General features: G+C 50.4%; 1 protein-coding gene across 1 annotated transcript; it reads right to left on the bottom strand.

Annotated features, from left to right (window-relative positions):
* Positions 1 to 4,109: 4,109 nt before the first annotated feature.
* SLC26A9 (solute carrier family 26 (anion exchanger), member 9) lies at positions 4,110 to 16,651 on the bottom strand. The gene is made up of 20 exons (XM_008947861.1): positions 16,527 to 16,651; positions 15,389 to 15,528; positions 15,130 to 15,240; positions 14,691 to 14,866; positions 14,237 to 14,401; positions 13,529 to 13,681; positions 13,086 to 13,168; positions 12,661 to 12,808; positions 11,825 to 11,938; positions 11,304 to 11,381; positions 10,878 to 10,973; positions 8,642 to 8,748; positions 7,992 to 8,061; positions 7,683 to 7,775; positions 7,125 to 7,241; positions 6,432 to 6,749; positions 6,147 to 6,201; positions 5,611 to 5,756; positions 4,763 to 4,840; positions 4,110 to 4,157 (listed from the first exon to the last, which is right to left on the bottom strand). Exons 1-20 carry the CDS (start codon positions 16,649 to 16,651, stop codon positions 4,110 to 4,112), a joined length of 2,421 nt encoding a protein of 806 aa, XP_008946109.1.
* Positions 16,652 to 19,059: the final 2,408 nt, after the last annotated feature.

Here is a 19,059-nt window from a genome sequence, read left to right on the forward strand (position 1 = left end):
TGGCGGCGGGTAGCATGGGGCCATTCTCGGTTCTCTCTCCCCTTGGTTCTCTCTCCCCTTGTTTCTCCTTTCTTTTGGTAACATGGCGCGTTTCTTAGTCCCGAGGGGCTGCTTAGGCGCCGTGGCGAGCGGCGGCTGATGCTCACAGCAGCATACAGCAGTAGGAATGTCCCCTCATGCTGGCCTGGAGGCCACTGGGAGGCTGAGGGCACTGCTGAGGGTGCTTGGGAGGACTAAGAGGGGACAAGGGGTGTCCGCGGGAATAAATCCCCCAGGCTCGGGGAGCCACAGATTCAGTAGGAGGACACCAGGCGGTCAGGACCAGGCTGAGGGAAAGGCCCGAGTCGGGCTCAGTGCTGAGTCAGGCACAGCTGCGTGCCTGACAGGGCTTAAATCCGCCTGGCTTTCAAAACTTGTTATTTCTTGCCAGGTTTTGATACCAGAGAATTCAACAATTCAGTCCTTGTTGTGGACTAACAACAGCTGAGCTCACGTTGTATTAAAATGTCTAGCTGGCAAGAAGAAAACACTTAGTCATTCCTCGTCAGCGGCGTTGATTGCTGGTAGCCGTTAATGTCTGTTGTATATGATAAGCTGAGCAGTAAACACCACCTAATCATTAGTATTATAACTGTATTACAGCTGTCTGTAAATTACTAACCAATTTTTTGTATAAATAAAGCTTGGATAGTCTCAACAGGTATGCACGGTAGGAGGAGAGATCCCCTGTGCACCCAGGGCTGTAATAAACCAATGTTGGCTTTCCAAAATATCACTTGGTTTGGGAATTTTCCTTAGTTATGATTTTCAATAATTTTGGTTATGAAATAGTGATTTTTCATAAACATTTCAACAGTTTCACAAGGGAGCATGGTGGAAGAATTGTTCTGCCTTTCTTGACAGCTGTCCAGTACTGAATTTGAAGATTTATCCTGGCTTCCCATGGCATAAACTGTACCAAGATACTTAATACCAGGAGGGAACTGCTGTGGAAAGCCTGCTCTTGAATCAGCAGAAGAAGCAGATGATTGTTCACACATTATTTATTATAAAAAAAAAAATGAAACCAATATTAAATTAAATAAATTACAAGCATTTCTGAGCTGGTTATACGTCATGCATTTGTCATGTAAGGCTTCAGAGCTGTTACACACCAACGTCGCTGGTACTTTAAAAGCAATAAAGGGACACTGGAAATTAAAATATTCCTACCCCAGCAAGAAGTTGAGCTTCCCTAATTCCCTTGCCCAGGCCCATGGAAGTTCAGACTGGCTGCATTGTGCCTCCATTTGCCCTCTGATGTTACATTTATTGCCAGAATTGCCTCATGACTACAGAAATGAGGTATCCTCCTTCCTGGGTCCCTGGGAACTCAGAGCACAGAGTCTCTGCTGCTGCTTTCAAGCCGTCTCTCTTGCCATCCCATCCATTCTGCTTGCAGGAACTTTAAGAAATACAATCTATTTTTGATACATGGTCTGTTGCTCTGAGGCTTCTGGCCTGTCAGGCCCTGAGACTATGAAGTCAGCCTCCTGAAATTAACACTGAATGAAGAACTGGAAATTGGAATTTTCCTCATTTAACGTGATGCCACCTCAGAGATACAGAAATATTGATTATCTACTGCAAGGTAGTTTCTTGTTCCATTGCACCAATTTCTTTGTTGCTTTTTTTTTTCAAAAGGAGCACTCAGGCAGTAACAAAAGACTGTGAGTAATCACCCTCAAAGATAATTTAAGAAAATTAATCTCTTGATTTTACCTTTTAGAACAAGCTAGACGTGGTTCTGGAAAAATCACTGCTAAGATTCAATTAAGTAATAACCATTAGTTAGCGGGGTTTTCCTTTTGGAAACTCACCTCCTTTGGTTTTATTACTCTCTCCTGCACCACATCATCAGAAACTGAGGTAGAGAAATGGTGACTTAGTTAATGAGGTGTTGCATAAAACCAAACTGGCAGGGCCCTGATGTTGTTTCCTTTAATGGCTGTCTAGCTATGATGGCTCATGAAGCTCTATTTTCCTTAAAAATGAGACATCTGGGAGCTGTAGGAAAGCTTCCCCACTTTTTCTCCCCAGAAAGCCTTCTAGCAATCTGCTGGTGAAACAGCTCAATAACGTGTATGTACTTCAAAGCTATACACTAAACCTTGCTATTATTTTTAATCTCTTAGAGTAATAAAATAGAAATAACTTTTAAAATATAATTTACTTTCATTATTAAGGCAACTCTTTATTTTTTGCATCCATGGAAAGAAAACAGGCTGCCCACTTCTACTTCCACTTCCATTACTGTTCAGTTTTTCTTGTTGTTTCTTCCATTTTATCCCAGTGCTGGAAATACTTTGTAGGAAGATTTGGAACTCAAAGAGAAGAAAATATTATTTTCATTGCAATTGAAGTATGTGTCTTTATCTTCATTTTTTCATATCTGTGTTTCCTTAAAGGCCGTGTTTGAGCTTGAAATGCACTGAAGAAAAGGGTTCCTTTAACCCTTGGCTTATGCTTAGATTTTTCAGGCTTTATATTGTCATCTTGTTGTTACTGTCACAACATCAGCACCGGGTGAGAAGGGGAAGCATCAGGGAAGGAAACTAAAATAGCAGTTGTTATTAGCGTCACTTAAACACCAAAGAAGGTCAGATTTTTAGAAGTGATGCTCTCAGCTGTCTGTCTCTGGGCTAGTGAGGCAGGCTTGGTTGCCTGGGAGGTAGATGGTCCTGGTAGCATCAGTCTGTGGTGTATTTTAGTGAGAATTTTCAACCATGTGGTAGAGAACTGTTGCAGAAGTATCACATACTGTACAAGCGACCATTTGAGAGCTTGTCACCAGGAGCCCTGCATAGCACAGGGTGTCACTTGGGCTGTTCCCTAGTTGCAAGCATAAAACACAGTCAAATTTCAGTTTTACTGCTCTGGATTGATGGCATCATGAATAGTGTGCAGAAAGGGCTTCATGCCCTTCCCCTGCATTTGCTACTTGCAAGATGATTTGAGAAAAACCTCTTTTCCCCAAAGCACTCCTCCGTGTTTTGGACTAAGTCTTTTAGTTCCTCCAGTCAGTAAGAAGATGGGAAGAGTCTGAACACATTCATACCCTAAGAGCCTTGTCTGAAGCTCTGTTTGGTCAGTAGAAAGATCCCTAAAAACCTTTGGAGGGGATTTGAACTGGACCCTGGGTCTTCTGAACACATACTGGACCCTCTGGGCAGGACAATGTGTGCATGTAACACAGTAACAAGGACTTTCTGTTTCAGATGACAAGCTAGTCCTATTATTAAGAAAAAAACCCCTAATGCAGACAGTAGCCCTACTGAGCTAGAGTACCAGGGTGTTTGGGGTCTCAGAAATACAGCACTGGGGTGAGGCAGTGGTTTCTGGGACACTGGGTCACAGAGAGAGCTGTGCAGGGGGTCATGGATGAGGGGCCACAGGGAGGGTGGAGGTGGTGGTCCAGGGAAGGTGGAGGTGGAGGCCCAGGGGAGATGGAGGTGGTGGTCCAGGGAGGGTGGAGGTGGTGGTACATGGACACACAAGGGAATTTAGGGGATTGCACTTACTGCACAGCCACCCCGGAGGTCAGTGCACATGTTAAAGCATCACCTTCCAAAGCTGCGTCGCCACGCCTTACAAGAGTTGCTTTTGCTCGTGAATCAGAGCTGTGAAAGGCTCCTAATACTCACTGGGGTTTCACTTCATCAGGAAAAGAGGGAAAAGAAGGAAGGGGCTGCCCAAATGCTGCAATGCCTGCGTGGGCAGAAGGGTGCGACTGCGTGAGACGAAGGAGAGCGCTTGGCTCTAATGACTAATTGTCCCATGTGTTAAGGCACCTGCCTTCAAATGAACCTGCTTCTCTTCTGTAATTAATGAGATGGCATTTCCTGAGATCCTGCTTCCGTAGATTTCTGTTGCCTGCTCCAGAGTCCGTTGCTCCGAATACCAGAAGTAGAGCAGGAGGGAGGGAGGAGTTTTTCAGTTCAAGAGGTGCGATGCCCCCTTGCTTTGCAAACTTATTGCATCCCCAGGTAGAAGTGCAGCTCTTCACGAAGGGATGGGAGAGAAGAGTCTGTTCAGGAGGGTTTGCCCACATGCTGATGCTCCCTGTGTGCTCACAGAGCTGTCTGGGCCTCTGAGTGGAACATGCTTCCAAACATCTCCTAAAGGACACACAGGGCACGCTGGGTTAGGGCACAAACCTCACAACACAGCCCAGCAGTCACTCAGTCACGCAGAGAAATGCCACCAGAACCTCCAGCCCTTCCCAGCCCTCCTCCACAAGGAATGCTGGTGGTGGGGAGCTTGCTCTGCCCCCAGCTGTGGGGTAGCATGGGGAAGGTTGGCATTGGAAGGCATCTCCTTCCAGAGACCTGGGTGCAAACCGCTTCAGCATTAGCAAAGTTTGTGCTGAGAACTTGACCACTGACCCTTCTTTTGGGCTTGAGCCAAACCAGGTTCTTCAGGTTCATCCCAGTGGGTGGAGGCTATGGGTCTGACTGTGAACCTGAGCTCTGTGGCCTGGAATGGGTGAGGGAGCTAGCCATGGTCTGTCCTACCTGCTCCTTCACTCGGGCCCCTGCCAGAGCTCCTCATGACAGGGATTTTAAGCTATTTTTGCAGCTAGCTTTCCCAGGCATGTACTGGTGTTAGCAGTTTGCCTGGCAGTGCTGCTGGGACCTTCCCAGGTAACCAATCCCAACCACGACTTCTGATTTCCACCTCGTGTCCACAGCTTGAAGAAGTGACCCCTGGCACTAGGACTCACCTCCTCCAAGTTCTTGAACTCTGCACTGCTTTCATCCACAGACTCGTCATAGATGGAGAGCTCTGTCTGATTCAGCTTCTGTGCGGGAAACAATCAAATCCACAAATTAGCAGAGTGCAGGGTTGAAAGGAATGAAGAAAAATGATTAACCCAGGCTTAAACCGTCACACGTGCTCAGAGGGAAATGCCCAAGAAGAAGGCACACAGAAGGAATCTTGTCTTAACTGTTTATCTCCCCTGACTGAGCTGGCATTTACGTATCTCTCTGCTGAGATATGAGGTCCCTTAACTCTGAGTTAGCACTGCCCTGGTTCCAGCTCCCGTTATCATGCCATAAACCAGCCTTTATGTGGGGGGAATAGTCTCTCTGACCCCGTGTCGTCAGCATGTGCCACTTTCCTGCTTTGGCCTTTTCTCCTCCCACCAAGGGAATCATTCATAGATGCTGGGGCTATTCAAGGACAGCAACGTGTGCTTTGCTTTCATTTTCAAGGGCCCAATCCTGCCTTTGTGTGCAGCCACGTTCTCCAGCTCACATCAAAGTGAGGATGTTGTGCTAGAACAGCTCTTTTGGCTTCTCCAGGCTGGGACAACGTTTGTCTCCCAGCTAGGAGGTTGCAGAAGACATTTCTGAATTCTTATTGGAGACAATTCAATCAATAGGTGTTTGGCCCATGTATGAGAATTAGGAAATGAAGTATTTTGTTGGATTTAGACCTTTACCACTTGAGATAAACAAGAAACTTTATGAGGGGCAGTATTGAGTTGTTCTTCCTTTGTGCTGACGCAGAGTGTGAACCTAATAGTAAGGGACTGGGAGCTGGAGAAAGGTTGGGGAGCAAATTTACCTCTTCTGAGATGAGTGGATGGACAACTTCTTCGATATTTGCCAGTGCAAATAAAACAGCATCATGGATTGTCAAGAAGATGTGACTTGGGTCCAGGCCTCCTTCCTCAAAGACTCCTCCTGTGCTAATGTCGTTGTACACCTGAGCTGAAGAAAGGAAAGGCACATGAGCAAGAAGGTAACCAAGGAAGGGAGCCTTTGAAGGTGTGTGTGGCTGAGGTGTGGTCCTCTGAGCCAAAGCAAGGCTGGGATGCATGGAGGAGAAGCAGGTTTGCTGCAGAAATGACGTGTGGAGATGTATCTTTCTATGTGCTAAATGTGGAGATGTTCAGTCACATCACATCCCAAATGAAAAGGCTTATTTCACAGGCAGAGAACAGCATTTCTCCTTCCCTTCTGTTCTCTTCTTTCACCTGGTCTGGTCTGGCCCAACCAAAAGGCTGACAGCTTGCAGAGTTTGCATAAAGAACACAAAAAGATCCCCTGTCTGTCAGGAGCACACAAATGGGGAAGATCTCATGGAAATGTGATTCTTACCGTGCACGTTAGCCAAGAACACTTTAATCCCAATCTTCTGATAACTGGAACACAACTAGAAGGAATGAAAGGGGAGAGAGAGAATTAATAGCAGTACTGCTCCAGCTTTCTGTTTATGCATAAAGTCTTTCATCCAGGGCTTTCCATGTGTCCTGGGGATGCTGAAGGACAAAGCCACACAAACCTTCTATTGAGAAGGGTAAACAACTTTATCTGAGCTGCCCAAGAGAGTATGAGGTACCTGAGTGATACGTTGCTTGGCCATGTTTGTAGTACAGAACTCACCTTGCCCAGTGCTTTTGTGCCCATAAGGTCAACAAAACACACTCCACTCATGTCCAAGATGATGGTGTGAAAGCTGATGTAGGGCGGTGCTGTCGTCATGGGGTCAACATCTCCTGCAGGCATCACACTGAAGGTGCTTCCTTGCAGAGTAGTGGTGCTGCCCAGCTCCCTGGAGGGGGGCACTTGCCCAGCACCATTGGCAGGAGGACGGAACGTGATGTAGGAGATGCTGGCACCATTAGCAGTCGTCTGGTTGTTATTGGTATCTGTTGGAGAGGCGCTTTCAAAGTCTTTCTGGAGCTCTTGCAAAGACAAGGTCTACAGCAAAGCAAACACACAGTCAGGGCAGGGTACAACTGACTGGGAAACGTGCTTCAGAAGGGCACCCTTGGACTGAAATGCTGACAGAAATGTGGCCCTAGAGACAGAGGGCAGGCCCAGTTTCTAGCAGATCATTCACTGTGTTTCTGTCCTAGCCATCTCTACGGCTTTCTTGCTCCCAGCCATTGACAGTTCTCCTGTGTCTTAAGGTTTTGGCTGTTGGGAGGAATGGAGATGTGGGTGGGAAGGAAAGGAGACAAGAGGAGGCACATGTGGCTAGGAAGCCAGTGCAGAAAATCCTATGTCAAGAGGAGCTGTTTGGTGGGGACTTGGGATCTTATTCACCACCACAGGGACCCAAAGCTGAGTTACCTTGTTCTGCCTCAGTAAGAATTTTGGTAGCTTTATTGGTGGTTGTGCTGTCCCCTTCTTCTGCCATTTCACGTATTTCTTCCTGGCTAAGTACACTTTACCAGGATCCACCCCTGTCTGTGGAAAAGAGAGAGAGTTTTCTCTGAAGAAGTCTGTTCAGCCCCATAGTCAGAGGCTGCTGTTTCCTCCCTGCTCTTTCCCAGCCTGTGGCACGTGGCACCAGCTCTACACTGGAGTGAGGTGATCCTGATGGCAACCAAAGGAAACATCTCCAGTAATTCAGGGTACCTGCGTGTGCAGAGGGGAGCAGCAGCAGCAGGATGACTCTGCTTTGGCAGAGCTAGGAGCAGGATACCTGCCAGGATTCAGGCATAACCTCTCAGATGAGGACTACAAACAGTCCTGACGATCAGGGAGAAAAGGATGGAAGAGTAGAGGGCGAATGTGACAGTCTTTCATGATCATCCTAGGCTTAATTATCTACATGTAGCAGCAGAGGAGAGAGCAAGGGCTGTTTGGGACTGGCAGCAAGCAGACATTTGTCAGGACTTTGCTCACCTTGGCTATAATCTTCTCACGGAATATCTCTGAGTTGGCAAAATACAGTGGTGAGCAGTAGGTCACAATTTTAATCCCATTAAGTTCATGTACCTGCAACAAAGAGAAGAACTCAGCCAGGCTCACTGTGGGGTGTAGGGAGAGTTTGGGCAGCAGATACCTGGGAGGGTCAAACTGAGCAGCAGCTCTCCTGCTACCCCTGAAACAAGCAGCAAACAACCTCGCTGGGACAGAAACTTGCACTTGAGCTTCCTGATCACATTGGGTACCAGTGGCATTTTCTCAGAGGATGCTTTAGGTTCTGCTTACCTTGCTGTAGGCTTTGGGGTTCTTGTAGAGGTCAGTGGAAGATACTTGGCCCAGGGCAGAGCCGTTACGGCTGGGAGAAAAGAGGGGGTCAGAGTTAGGGTAAATATTGCAGGGGAAGAAGACTGCTTTGCTTCACATTCTGTACCAGGATTTGAATATTTACTCTCTGAAAATACTTAAATTTCATCCCTGCAGAATCTACAGGGCAAAACAGCCAGCCGTTTGAGACCCCAGACTGGGAAATATGAATAAAGGGCTTTGCTGGATTAAAAACGGTGTGAAAACTTCACACCAGTCTCTGCACACACACGGGGCTCTTTCTTTTGATGAGCAGGATTTTCTGCTGGGAACTATGCAGGTAGCTTTTCGTGCTGAAGTCAAATACCTCCCGACTTCCCCTTGCCTTGGGATGTGCAGCTCGGTAACCGTGCCCAGGAGTGGGAATGCAGGCAGTAAATCAGCCCCTGCCATTCCTGTCTGCACATTCCAGGGGCTGGGGAGGACACCTGCACTCCCCCAGGCTCCTGCCACACGTTCCTTCAAAACCCAGGCCAGAGGTCGCTTATAAAAATCATCTGTCATTTATTCTGCAGCCGGGAGATTTCCCTTCTGTTTTTTTGGGGGGTTTTGGGAGCTCTGCTGGTACTTACAACTGGGTATGGAAAACCACGACCAGCACGGAGAATCCCACGCCCACAGCGACTCCGTAGGGAAGGCTCAGGAAGAAAGCAGACAAGAAGCTCACCAGCCAGACCAGCTGCAGAGAGAGGAGAGCACAGCGAGTGGTTTTACTGCACCACAGGCTGGAGCGCGGCGGTGGATAAAAAACAGCTCTGTGCTGATATTCTGGATCCAAAGAACTCGGGATCAAAGGACCACGGCCTGAGTTCTGCAGCTATTCTAATGGTTTATTGCACGCTTTCGTGTGAAGCTTGCCAAAAGCCCCAGTTTTTCAGCTGCATAAGCAGCCAATGAGTTTCTTTACAGCTGCATGAGCACCCACACCACTCAGAAAGTATCAGCCTAACTCAGCAAGAAAAGGCTCCTGCAGATCAGACCATCTGCTGCTCAGAGACTGCTCCCGGCCTCAAGAAAGCTCCTGCTGTCAGTCAGAGCACTGCAGGAGGAATGAGCATCTACCTGACCACTGCCTGAGCAACCACTGGGAATGACCTGGTCGCAGAGCAGATGGGAGGGCAGAGTGTGACAGAGCCCAGCAAAAGCTGCTCCAGCTCCCAGCTCAGCACTCTGCCACTTGTCATTTTTATATATTAGCACCTCAGCATCTCCCTGCATATGAAATCAGCCCTTCCTAAGCATATAGACACGAGAATCATTGCCAGGTTATGATGTTCTCAAGACTGATAAAACCTAATGTTAACTTTGGTGACTTCAGCGTTTTAATTTATATACATTGTGTGTATAAATTATAAGTAAGGACTTCCCTCCATCCAGCCTTCACCCTGGGCTGGCTCTGTGGAGCAGGGTTAGTGCTGAAACACAACCAGACCAGAGGGAATGAACACCCGTTGGGCTGACATCACCCAGAAATGGTGTTCCCCATCTGAGGACAGGACACTGAATCTAGTTCAGATTCCAGGGGGATTAAGGTCAGGAGAATGCAGTTCACTCCCTTGGCATCTGCCTGGTCCCCACGCTCCCTGCACCTCCAGGCTCTCCGTGGTTGCTGGGGGCAAGAGCTTTGTGCCAACAGCAGAGCACAGTAGGGGTGGTGGGTCTGGCTGTGCCTTGGAGGACAACAGGGCAAACCAGAGAGGTTTCTGATGGCCATTCACCACGTCTGGCAGAGCCCCCCTGGCAGGGTGTTCCCCAGGCAGCTCCATGCACCTCTGCTCGGGTGTCTGCCCAGACTTTGGGCTGGGGGCTGTGGAGGTCGTGAGGCTGCTCTGTGAGCTCTGATAAAGAGCAATAACTTCACCAACTGGGACCTTCCACCCTGCCCACCAGACATCAGCAGGAGCCATTCAGAGGTGTACTTAAATTGCCATAAATGACTCCTGGGAGGGAATCACAGCTGCCCACTGGCGACTCTGCTGCTCTGCAGTTCTTGCCTGCCTAACCACATCAGCTCAGACCTTGCACATCCCACATCTGCTCCTGAGCATGGACCATTTTTTGTAGCTCATGCCCTGTGTGGGCGTGTGCCTTCACATCATCATCACACCCCTGTGAAACCTCTGCCTGGCCTGATAACCCACCTCTTCTCCAGCACCTGTTTGAGCAGTATTTTGGGAAAACTCTTGATGACTCAGGTCAGCCCCTTTGGACTCCTGATGTCTCTGATAAGGGGGTTTGTCGGGACCTGACAGGATATTGGCTGGGTGTCCACACACACCACTCAGCCGTGGGAGTCCTGTTCAAACACTGTCTTTTTATGTCAGACATTTCCAAATTCCGTTCTCACTCCCCCGCACCCCCTGCCTGGGTTTATACATCAACCAGTGCCTGGAGTCCTTATCGCTGTGAAGGGCTCTCCTCACCCTGGAGGGCTATTGTGTGAGTTTTTAAGTCATGACTCCTAGATATTGAGCAGGGCCGGTTTGGCTAGTTCTGGGCAAACAGGCTCCTGCAGTTGATTGGCATTTAAACAGAGCAGGTAATAGTTCAGGACTCTCTGATATGTGCACTGAGCGTGAGGGTGCTCAGCTGGGCAGGATGGGCTCCACTGCTCGGGATCTTGTTGGTGAGGGGTTGGAAGAATGATCATGCAGAGAGAGCGAAACCCACCTTCTGTAGGGGACTCAAACTGCCCCTGCCCCCCCAAAACCTGCCAGGGTCTGCTCTGCTTGCCCTGCTCTGGCTCACGCTGGCCAGGGGCTGAGCTGCCCCCTGAGGCAGGTGGGTCCCCCCGGCCCCGGCACTCACGCAGTCCAGCTTGCTCTTCCTCCACAGGTAGAAGGGGTCAGCCAGCTGCTTGAGGGAGTTCTTCAGGTTCACGGCGATGAGGGCTCCCAGCACAGACTGTGGGGGAGAAGGGATCCTGTCAGCTGGGACCTGGATGTGCAGCAGGACGGGCCACGTTTGGCAGCAGATGCTCTCCGCAGGGTCTGCCTGCCTTGCTCCAGGGGAGTGGGGAGAGGTGGTGCTCACAAAGATCTCACTTGGGTTTGAGCGTGAGAATTTACACTATTCTTGCTGCCAGAGACTCAGTGCAGACAGGAGCCCAGGCCAGGAACAAAGCTTGCAGTGCAGCAGTTTGCATTGGGGGTTTTTGGAGCAGGACTCTGCCTTGGCTTGGGTGTGTAGTGTGTGATGCAGTGGCCACGCTGCTTGCACAGACGTTTGTGTTACCTTTGGAAGAGGTTCGAGGTAGATCCCCAGAGCCAGCATGGTCACCATAACCACCAAAGCCACAAAGAAGCTTGCTACCTGCAATAAAAGAAAGAACTTCAGCAAACCTCAATCAAGGTCTTCCTAAACCCCCTCTGGGTCTATCCTCTGCTGCTGCTTCAGCCGACGGCACAAAGTGCTTTATGTGAGCAGAGGATTGCCTCTGAGCAGTAGGCTAGGATTTTACAGATCTCACAGATAACCCCAAACTTCCCTCACGTGGTAGCTCTGCTCAATCAGGGGAGCCAGCCTGGGAATGCAGATTTACAGCCCTACAGATGTGCTCAATCCAAAGAACCATCCCGGGAATGAAATGGGGTTGGGGAGGGAGGAAATTCTGCCCTAACGACAGCAATGTGAAACTCTCATCTGTGGAGCTTCTCCAGAGCTGCAGCAGCAGTCAGGCTGGCAGCAAGCAGCATCTACAGGGGCTTGTGGTCGAGTAGGGTCACGTAGGGAAGAGAGGAGGAGAAGGTACTAACTTGTGATTTCCCTCCTGCCCCATCGACGGCGAGAGTGACGGAGAGAGCACAGCAGATCACGTGGATTTTGAAGAAGGATCCAAAGAAGTTGCTGCAGCCCAGGGCCAGCATTTCCTGGGGAGATGGGGGAACGTGGTCATCAGAAAGGGCAGCTGCCCGTCCTGCCCTGCCAACACGTGGGAGCTGCCAGGCAGGGGATCAGGTGCCCGAGTCTGGGGTTTGTGTGGCCAGGGCAGGGACTTCAGTTCCCTGCGGTGTGTCCCGAGACCCCTTCCTTCCAAGAAGAGCTGGGATGGGCTCTGATATAGCAGGGAAACCTGGAAGCATAATTCCACATAAACAGGTTGTCATCTGTTGACACACTAAGGGCAGGGCTTCGTGTGGTATGCGTGGCTGTTATTGAAAGCTGCCACTGTGCCAGTGATGACGAAAGGGGATTATTTAATGTCCTGCCTCTCACGGTATCTAGGTGACACACCAGGAATCCAGGTCCTTCTCTGCTCAGTGAGAAATACCTCTGCCTCGTCGTGCTCCAAGAACCTCCAAAAACGCTGCCTGTGCCAGCGCTCAGGGCTGAAGCCTCAGCTTTGGAAGGAGAGCCAAGCAGAGAGCTCAACCTAAGGCTGCCTTCCCTTTCGCAGGTTCTCTCCAACCCACGGGAGATGGATCTACCTTGTCCTTTCAACCCCCACATGGCAAGCTGCCACGTGAGGCTGCGTGCACGGGGAGCAGCACGTCCGTTTTGAGCAGGGCACGTTTGAAAGCTGCCCGTTCAGGCAGGGAGGTTTTCCTGTCACGCCTGACAGCGAGGGGAACGGGCTCCGAGCAGGCGTTACCTGGTTGGGGTCCACGTCGTAGCCATGCTTGGCTGCCAGCGTTCTCCCCATGGCCAGGTTGATCACGTAGCTCACGATGGCGAGCGAGAAGGCCGTGCCAATCATCTCCTTCCACTTGTGCACCAGGGGCAGGGTGGGTGCTGGGAACCTGCGCTCAGAGCAGAGGCGAGAAGCGGTTGTGACACTGGTGTCTGGAGGAGAGGGTGAGGAGCTCGTGTGTTCAGGAATGACATAATCCCTGTCTGCCCCGTGGATGGCTTGAGTGGATGGTGGCAGTTGTGCAACAGGGTGCAGCAGTGCTGCCTGGCAGGCCTGGAAGGGGACTGTCGTACAGCAGGGAAGGGTGAAGTGTTTTCCAGGCTGGAGGGGGAGGAGGAAGAAGGAAAATGATCTGGAAGTTGTGTCAGACCTGCACAGGCACTTACCCCATGTTGATCTTCCCAACAATTGGCATGCCATACTTCTCAGGCATGTCAAAGCTGCCAGAGATTGCAGTCGCAACTATTACCTGAAAACACAGAGAGTAAAGCAGGAGTAAGAGAAAGGGCATGAGCTCTCTCAGAAGCTCTGAGCTTGATGTTCCCCTGGGGATGAAAATAGAAAAATAGCATCAAATTTGGGTTGGGAAAGGAGAGAACCTCCTCAGCCAGCATTGTGTTCCTCATCCTCAGCATCACCAGGATGCAGGTACAGTCTAACAGGGGTGTTCTCCATGAGGATGGCCCAATTTCTGACCCCAAGCCATGAGAGGGTGATGTCATATTCACTGTGTAGGTGCTCTACATGATGGGCCCTCTGTGAGCAGAGGTGTGTGTCCCAGGGCTGTAAGGTGAGGGGGGGTCTGAGGGGCAGCTCCTGTGTCACTTACAATGATGATCTCCATGGGGATGGGCATCCGGATCTTTTTCATGTACTTCAGGTTGAGCTCCTTGACAACCATCAGGAGCACAGCGCTGACCAAGGCATAGACCAGGGAGGCCACGTTGGTTTTGGGCAGACCTTTACAAATATCAATGAATGTCTGAAGGGAGAGAAGAGGAGATGTCGTGGTGAACCAGAGGCTCTGGGCAACGTGGACAGCACAGTGGAGAACACTTGTTACTATATCAACTACAAACACCTTGAGATGGGGCTAGGGTGAGAGAGGGGCTGGAAACCCCTCTGCTGAGAGATCAGGAACCAGCCCTGGGGCTGTGCTGGCAGTTCAGGCTGCATCAGTGGAAGAGGCATCCATGGGAGATGCAGGAAAACCCTGGGATGGGTAAACCTACTCAGAAGGAGAGTTTCTGTTGCAAACCATTGCGCAGGACTCCTGCTGTAAGGCAGCACAGTTCATACCCTCCCCAAGTGCCAGACCTGCTTCATTCTTTCTAATCCCAAACTAGCAGAGGAGATGATGCTGTATGGGAGACAGAGCTGCAGCAGGGTGGGGTGCTGGGCTGGGGGTGCTGCAGGCAGCTGTATTCCCCCTCCCTCCACCTTCCCTTCTCCCCAAACCCCCCTTTCCTTGCATGGGTGGTGTGGTGGTCACTGGGGGAGGAGGTGCAGGGGAAGCCCTGTCCAGAGCAGCACTTACATAGACGATAGCGAGGGGCCCGGTGTAGGATGGGACTGTCAGGCCAAAGACATACTTGAGCACGGAGATGAGGATCTGCAGCCCTGCTGCTGTCATGAAGCCCCTGATGAAAGACTCTGAGAGGTAGATAGCAACAAAGCCAAACTGCACGAATCCCAGGCACAGCTAGGGTAGGACAGACACGGCGTGGTTAGAAGCATGCCAGGTCCCCACTGACCCGTGTCCCTCAGCACCACATCTCCAGGGTTTGGAAACCCCTCCAGGGCTTCACACCAAGGCTGCAGCTGGGGCAGGATCCCCCCGAAACCTCAATGCTGAGGCATCACCCACTTAGAAATGGGACCTCTTCTAGCATTTGCTGCCACCATTCTGCTCCAGAGAGAGAGCTGGGCTGACTCTGTGCAGGTCAGCTCTGGCCACAGGACACAGCAGAGGCAGTGCAGCGAGTCCTTACTTGTATGATGGCTGTCAGGCAGGCTAAGGTGGCAGAGATCTCCAGCCTGGCTGCTTCCAGGGCTGTGGTATTCACGCTGGTCTCGTTGGTAGTATGGTTGAAGTACTGGAAGTCTGACTCTGGAGCCAGCTCATTGCAGACGTTGCCAACAATAATGCTGATGACTGCAAAAGTCCCTACGGCACAACACAGTGATGTCAGCAGTTTTCTCTAGAAAGCATCTTGTCCTGGAAGGCACTGGGACAGGGGATCGAGTCACCCAACCCACCACTGCAGTCAGCTCTGCAGCGAGACACAGCACTGGGGGGAGATCCTGCAACCCAAATTAGGGATCCTGCAAACCCCTGATGGACCAAACGTGCCCAAATATCTCTGTTCTGGGACACACTGAGTATTCCCAGCCGGTACTTGGGCAGACAGTTGCTCTGCAAACTCTTACCTGGGACCATCTGATGGATCCCACCAAGGAAGAGGTATGTTACCAAGGGGAAGAAGGAGGAGTAGAGCCCGTTGATGGGAGGCAGGTTGGCCAGCAGCGCGAAGGCCATTCCTGGAAAACACAAGGGAAGTGGGCAGGTCCCCCAGGTCTGTGGAGCTGGTGTCAGCCTCCTGCCCTGCTCACGCTTACATCAGCTCCAGGGTATCTGGATAGCTCCAGCTATCCCCTCTTGGTGACCCAGAAAGCCATTGAATCTCACCTTGTGGCACTTGAATTGTCCCCGCGCTGAGCCCACCGAGAACGTCAGGCAAAATGTAGTCCTTGATTTTGTACTTGGGGAGCCACACGAGTATTGGGAACAGGCTAAAGAGGCTGAGTTTGAATCTGGAGGCTGAACATCTAGAGAAGATAATAATTAAAAAACAGTAAATAAAGAAATAAGGAAGGAAACAAGTGAGCTGGGAGGTAGGCAAGCAAGGGAGCAAGGAAGGATCTTCCTGGGAATGTCTCAACCTTTCCTCACCAAGTCCTGAGCCCAGTATTTGGGGCACAGCCCTTCCCTGTGAGTGAAGACTCTGGCAGTTAACTATCTGGACATGCCGTGGAGGCCTCTCACAATATTTGGTGGGAGGTCCCCAGTGCTGCCACAGCTGGAAGGAGAACCTGTGAAAGAGTTGTTCCCCAATATCTTGATACCCTTCAGAGAGGGGATAGTTGAGCTGTAGGGAGGAAAGAGCTCAGAGGTTCATGGGGCAGTTGCAGAGTCAAAGATGAGCTTTTTCAGGTAGTTGGTCAAGAAAACCCCAAATGTGTCTGAAAGAAGATTGCTTCTGGGTTGACACATGCAACATCTTGCATCTCTGCCTGCTAACATGTTCTCTCTTTCCTCTATTACTGCCTTTCTTTTTCCAAGGAATGGAGCTGGATCCAAGACAGTGATTAGCAGTATTGTTAATCTTAATTTGTGGAATTATTAATCTTTCTTTAAAGAAAAGTCAGTACTGTTCTTAATCAGCAAGCTGATAAAAGGAAATCCCATCTGGAAACCTTAAAGAAATAACCCACAGACCTGTACCTGCCTCACCAGTTGAACTTTTTTTTTTGGCTATTAATAAAGCTTTGGAAAGCAGAACCCCAAACCCCAAATGCACTTAGTGCAAACTGTTCCACTTATTTGCTTTACAGCCTGAGAGCTGAAGCAGGGAAAAGAGTAACCAGCTTCAGCTCCTTCAGCACAGTTTGCATTCCTCCTGTGCCCTTCATCCATCAAAACCCTAAAGATCACAGAGAAGGTTTCCCAGGATAAAAATGGGAACTCTATCCTCACGTTTGAATGATAGACTGATTCCAGACCAAATCTGGTTGAAATTTGCCCCGGCTATAACATTCTACATTACCTGAAATGGTTTTTCAGTTTCTCCCCAATGGGGTAACTTCTGCTCTTCTTCTCAAACTCTTCATCGAAGAGGCTGACGGAGTAGGCAGGACGCTCGATGACATAGCGAGGCCTGGCCTGGTTCATCTCTGGAGCATGGAGAGGTTTTTTTCCCAGAAAAAAAAGAAAAAGCAAAGCCAAGAATGTGAGTGGAGCTGGCCCCACCTGCAGTATAACAGACCGGACACCTCCAGCCTCTGGGAGCCCTCCCCGAACATCTCCACCCTAAATAGTTTCCCTGTGGCGCGGAGGCAGGTCCTGGGAGTGGCTTCTCCCAGCTCCAGGGGCTGCTGCTCCCTGGCTCCAGAGCTTCCTGGCTGTGCCAGGGGGATGCTAATGAGCGATGGTGCCCAGGGAAGGGGACTGGAGCGTGTCTGGGATTGTCTGGCTGATGAGCAGTGGTGTTAATCCCAACCTGCCTTTTTGCCTCGGGCAAGTCACTCGACCTTCCTGGTGCCTCAGTTTCACCATCTGCCGGTGGGGTTGGCGAGACTTGGCAACCCTGGGCAGCCCTGGCATGGTTTGTAATGGTGGATACTGGCACTGGGATTACCACTTGGCATCTGAGGTGTTCCTGCTGTGCTGCTGAGGGGTCTCAGTTGTATTCAGCAGCTTTCCTGTATCTCACTATATCCCATATCAGAGCCAGAGGCTCCGGATGGATCCCTCGTCTGCTCTAGGAAGTGATGCTCAGAAAGATAACTGTTGCTAATTCATCTCAGTGATGAAGATGCCAAAACATCCGGATGGACTAGTCCTGCCCAGAATCTGGGTCTTGCCAAAGAAAGATGATGAACTTCAGAGAACCCTTATTCAACTAGGACCAGCGATGCCTGGGAAGAGGGGAGAATGATTATGGACTGGAGAGGCTGGGAGTGGAGGGAGGAAGTGGTCAGATATAAAACAAGGATCTGGGTAATTATTTGTGGTATGGCGTGTATCTAAGTGGGTCATTGCCCAACAGAGGAGTAAAAGAGGGGGTGGAAAGCTGGTGATTCAGGCAGGAGAATGTATCAAGGAATAACATCCAGGTCGCTGAGAGCTTCCAGAGTGATTTGAATGTACCAGATCCTCCTCTCTGCTCTTGTGGCACTGAGAGTGCTCCTGAAGTCAGTGCACACTGAGTTCAGTGGAATCAGGATGACCAAGATGTCCATCCTCAGGGCTCGTGTCCATCCTCACTGATAAGTCACCTCAGAGTGGGGGCTGGAAGATGTGAGTAATACCCAGCAGAGTGGCCCAGCAGTCCAGGGCAGGAAGGAAAGTATGATACAGGCAGCCGAAACTTTTGGGAGAATTTAGGTCAACAGAATCATTATGCAAATGAGAGGGAATGGGTTTAGAAAGGGAGGTCATCAGCAGGCTCCTGCAGCGGATGCTTTAGTGATCACAGGGGCAATCCAGAGCAGTTTGCTGTAGGACAGCTCCAGCAGTGGTGTGTTCCTGAGCCCAGGCTCTGCCTCGGGAGGGTGCCAGCCTGTCTCTGGAGGGCCAGCAGGGTGCCAGCAGGGCGGAGGAGGTGGGAGAGGAGACTTGTCCCTCTTCCTGCATTACCAGGCTCTCAATCCAGTGCCCTCTGCAGGCATGTGCACACAGCCAGCCCTGCTCCCTCGCAGCTAGACACCCTTCCAAGAGCAATCACAGGCTTTACCTCTGGAGGGTTGGTGCAGGCTGAGGCTAAGCAGTGTCTTAGCTCTTTCCCAGTCCCTATGCTCATGCCACGAGCCCAGCTGATAGATGGTCATTCCCTGCTTTCCCCACGTCAGTCTTGTCCCTGCCTCACAGCCTTGCTCCAGGTCCCATTGCTGAGCAGGTTCCCTGCCTCCCAGCCGTTCTCCAGGTCCCACAGCTCTGCTTTAGATCTCCAGTTCTCCCTCATGAATATTTAGTATCCCACATCCAGGCTTAGGAACAGGCTTCTGAGGGGTGATAAACCCAGCTGAAGTCTCAGCTTTATTCCTCAGCTCCATCACTTGCCGAGCAGCGTGCCTGCCACCAGACAGGCTGAATCAGCCAATTATATCACAGCTCTCTAATGAATTTCTCCTGCTGAGAGAAAGTGGAAAAATAATAAACAAGGCAAGTGTAGAGGGAAAAATATCCCCATGATTAAATTCCATCTTAAACAAACAGGCTAATGATGTCAGCATGTCGGACAGAGTCAAGTTCTTGACTTGGCTTATCACTGGCCTTGCCCTAGATCAAACAGCAGGTTAAACCTTTGAGATTTTGGAATTAAAGAGAACGAGCTGTGTGACTCTTGTGTGAACAAAAGGCAAAGCCAGCTGTGCTGCTCTTGATGGGGTAAGACCACAGCAAGCTCCAGAGCTGGTTTAAATCTGGCAGCCGAGGCAGGACACTGAAGCAAGGCAGCGTGTGTGGGGAGCAAAGCAGTGCCAGGAGGTTGCTGTGTTGCAGGGACCAGGTTTTTTAAGAGCTCTGTTCCCATATGGGCATGGAAATAAAGGGCAAGGTCTTGGGGGGAAAGGTCCAAG

This window comes from Merops nubicus, unplaced genomic scaffold, assembly GCF_000691845.1.
Source record: "Merops nubicus isolate BGI_N331 unplaced genomic scaffold, ASM69184v1 scaffold33459, whole genome shotgun sequence".
Lineage (NCBI taxonomy): Eukaryota > Metazoa > Chordata > Aves > Coraciiformes > Meropidae > Merops > Merops nubicus.

Bases quoted from the DNA above. Each gene is read 5' to 3' on its own strand.
- SLC26A9 (XM_008947861.1), bottom strand. From the start codon at position 16,651: ATGAACCAGGCCAGGCCTCGCTATGTCATCGAGCGTCCTGCCTACTCC. The intron at 10,974-11,303 runs GTAACACAAACG...TCTCCCCCACAG, and splicing joins ACCTCGAACCTCTTCCAAAG to TCTGTGCTGGGAGCCCTCAT. The intron at 6,202-6,431 runs GTGAGTTCTGTA...CATTCCTTCTAG, and splicing joins GCACAAAAGCACTGGGCAAG to TTGTGTTCCAGTTATCAGAA.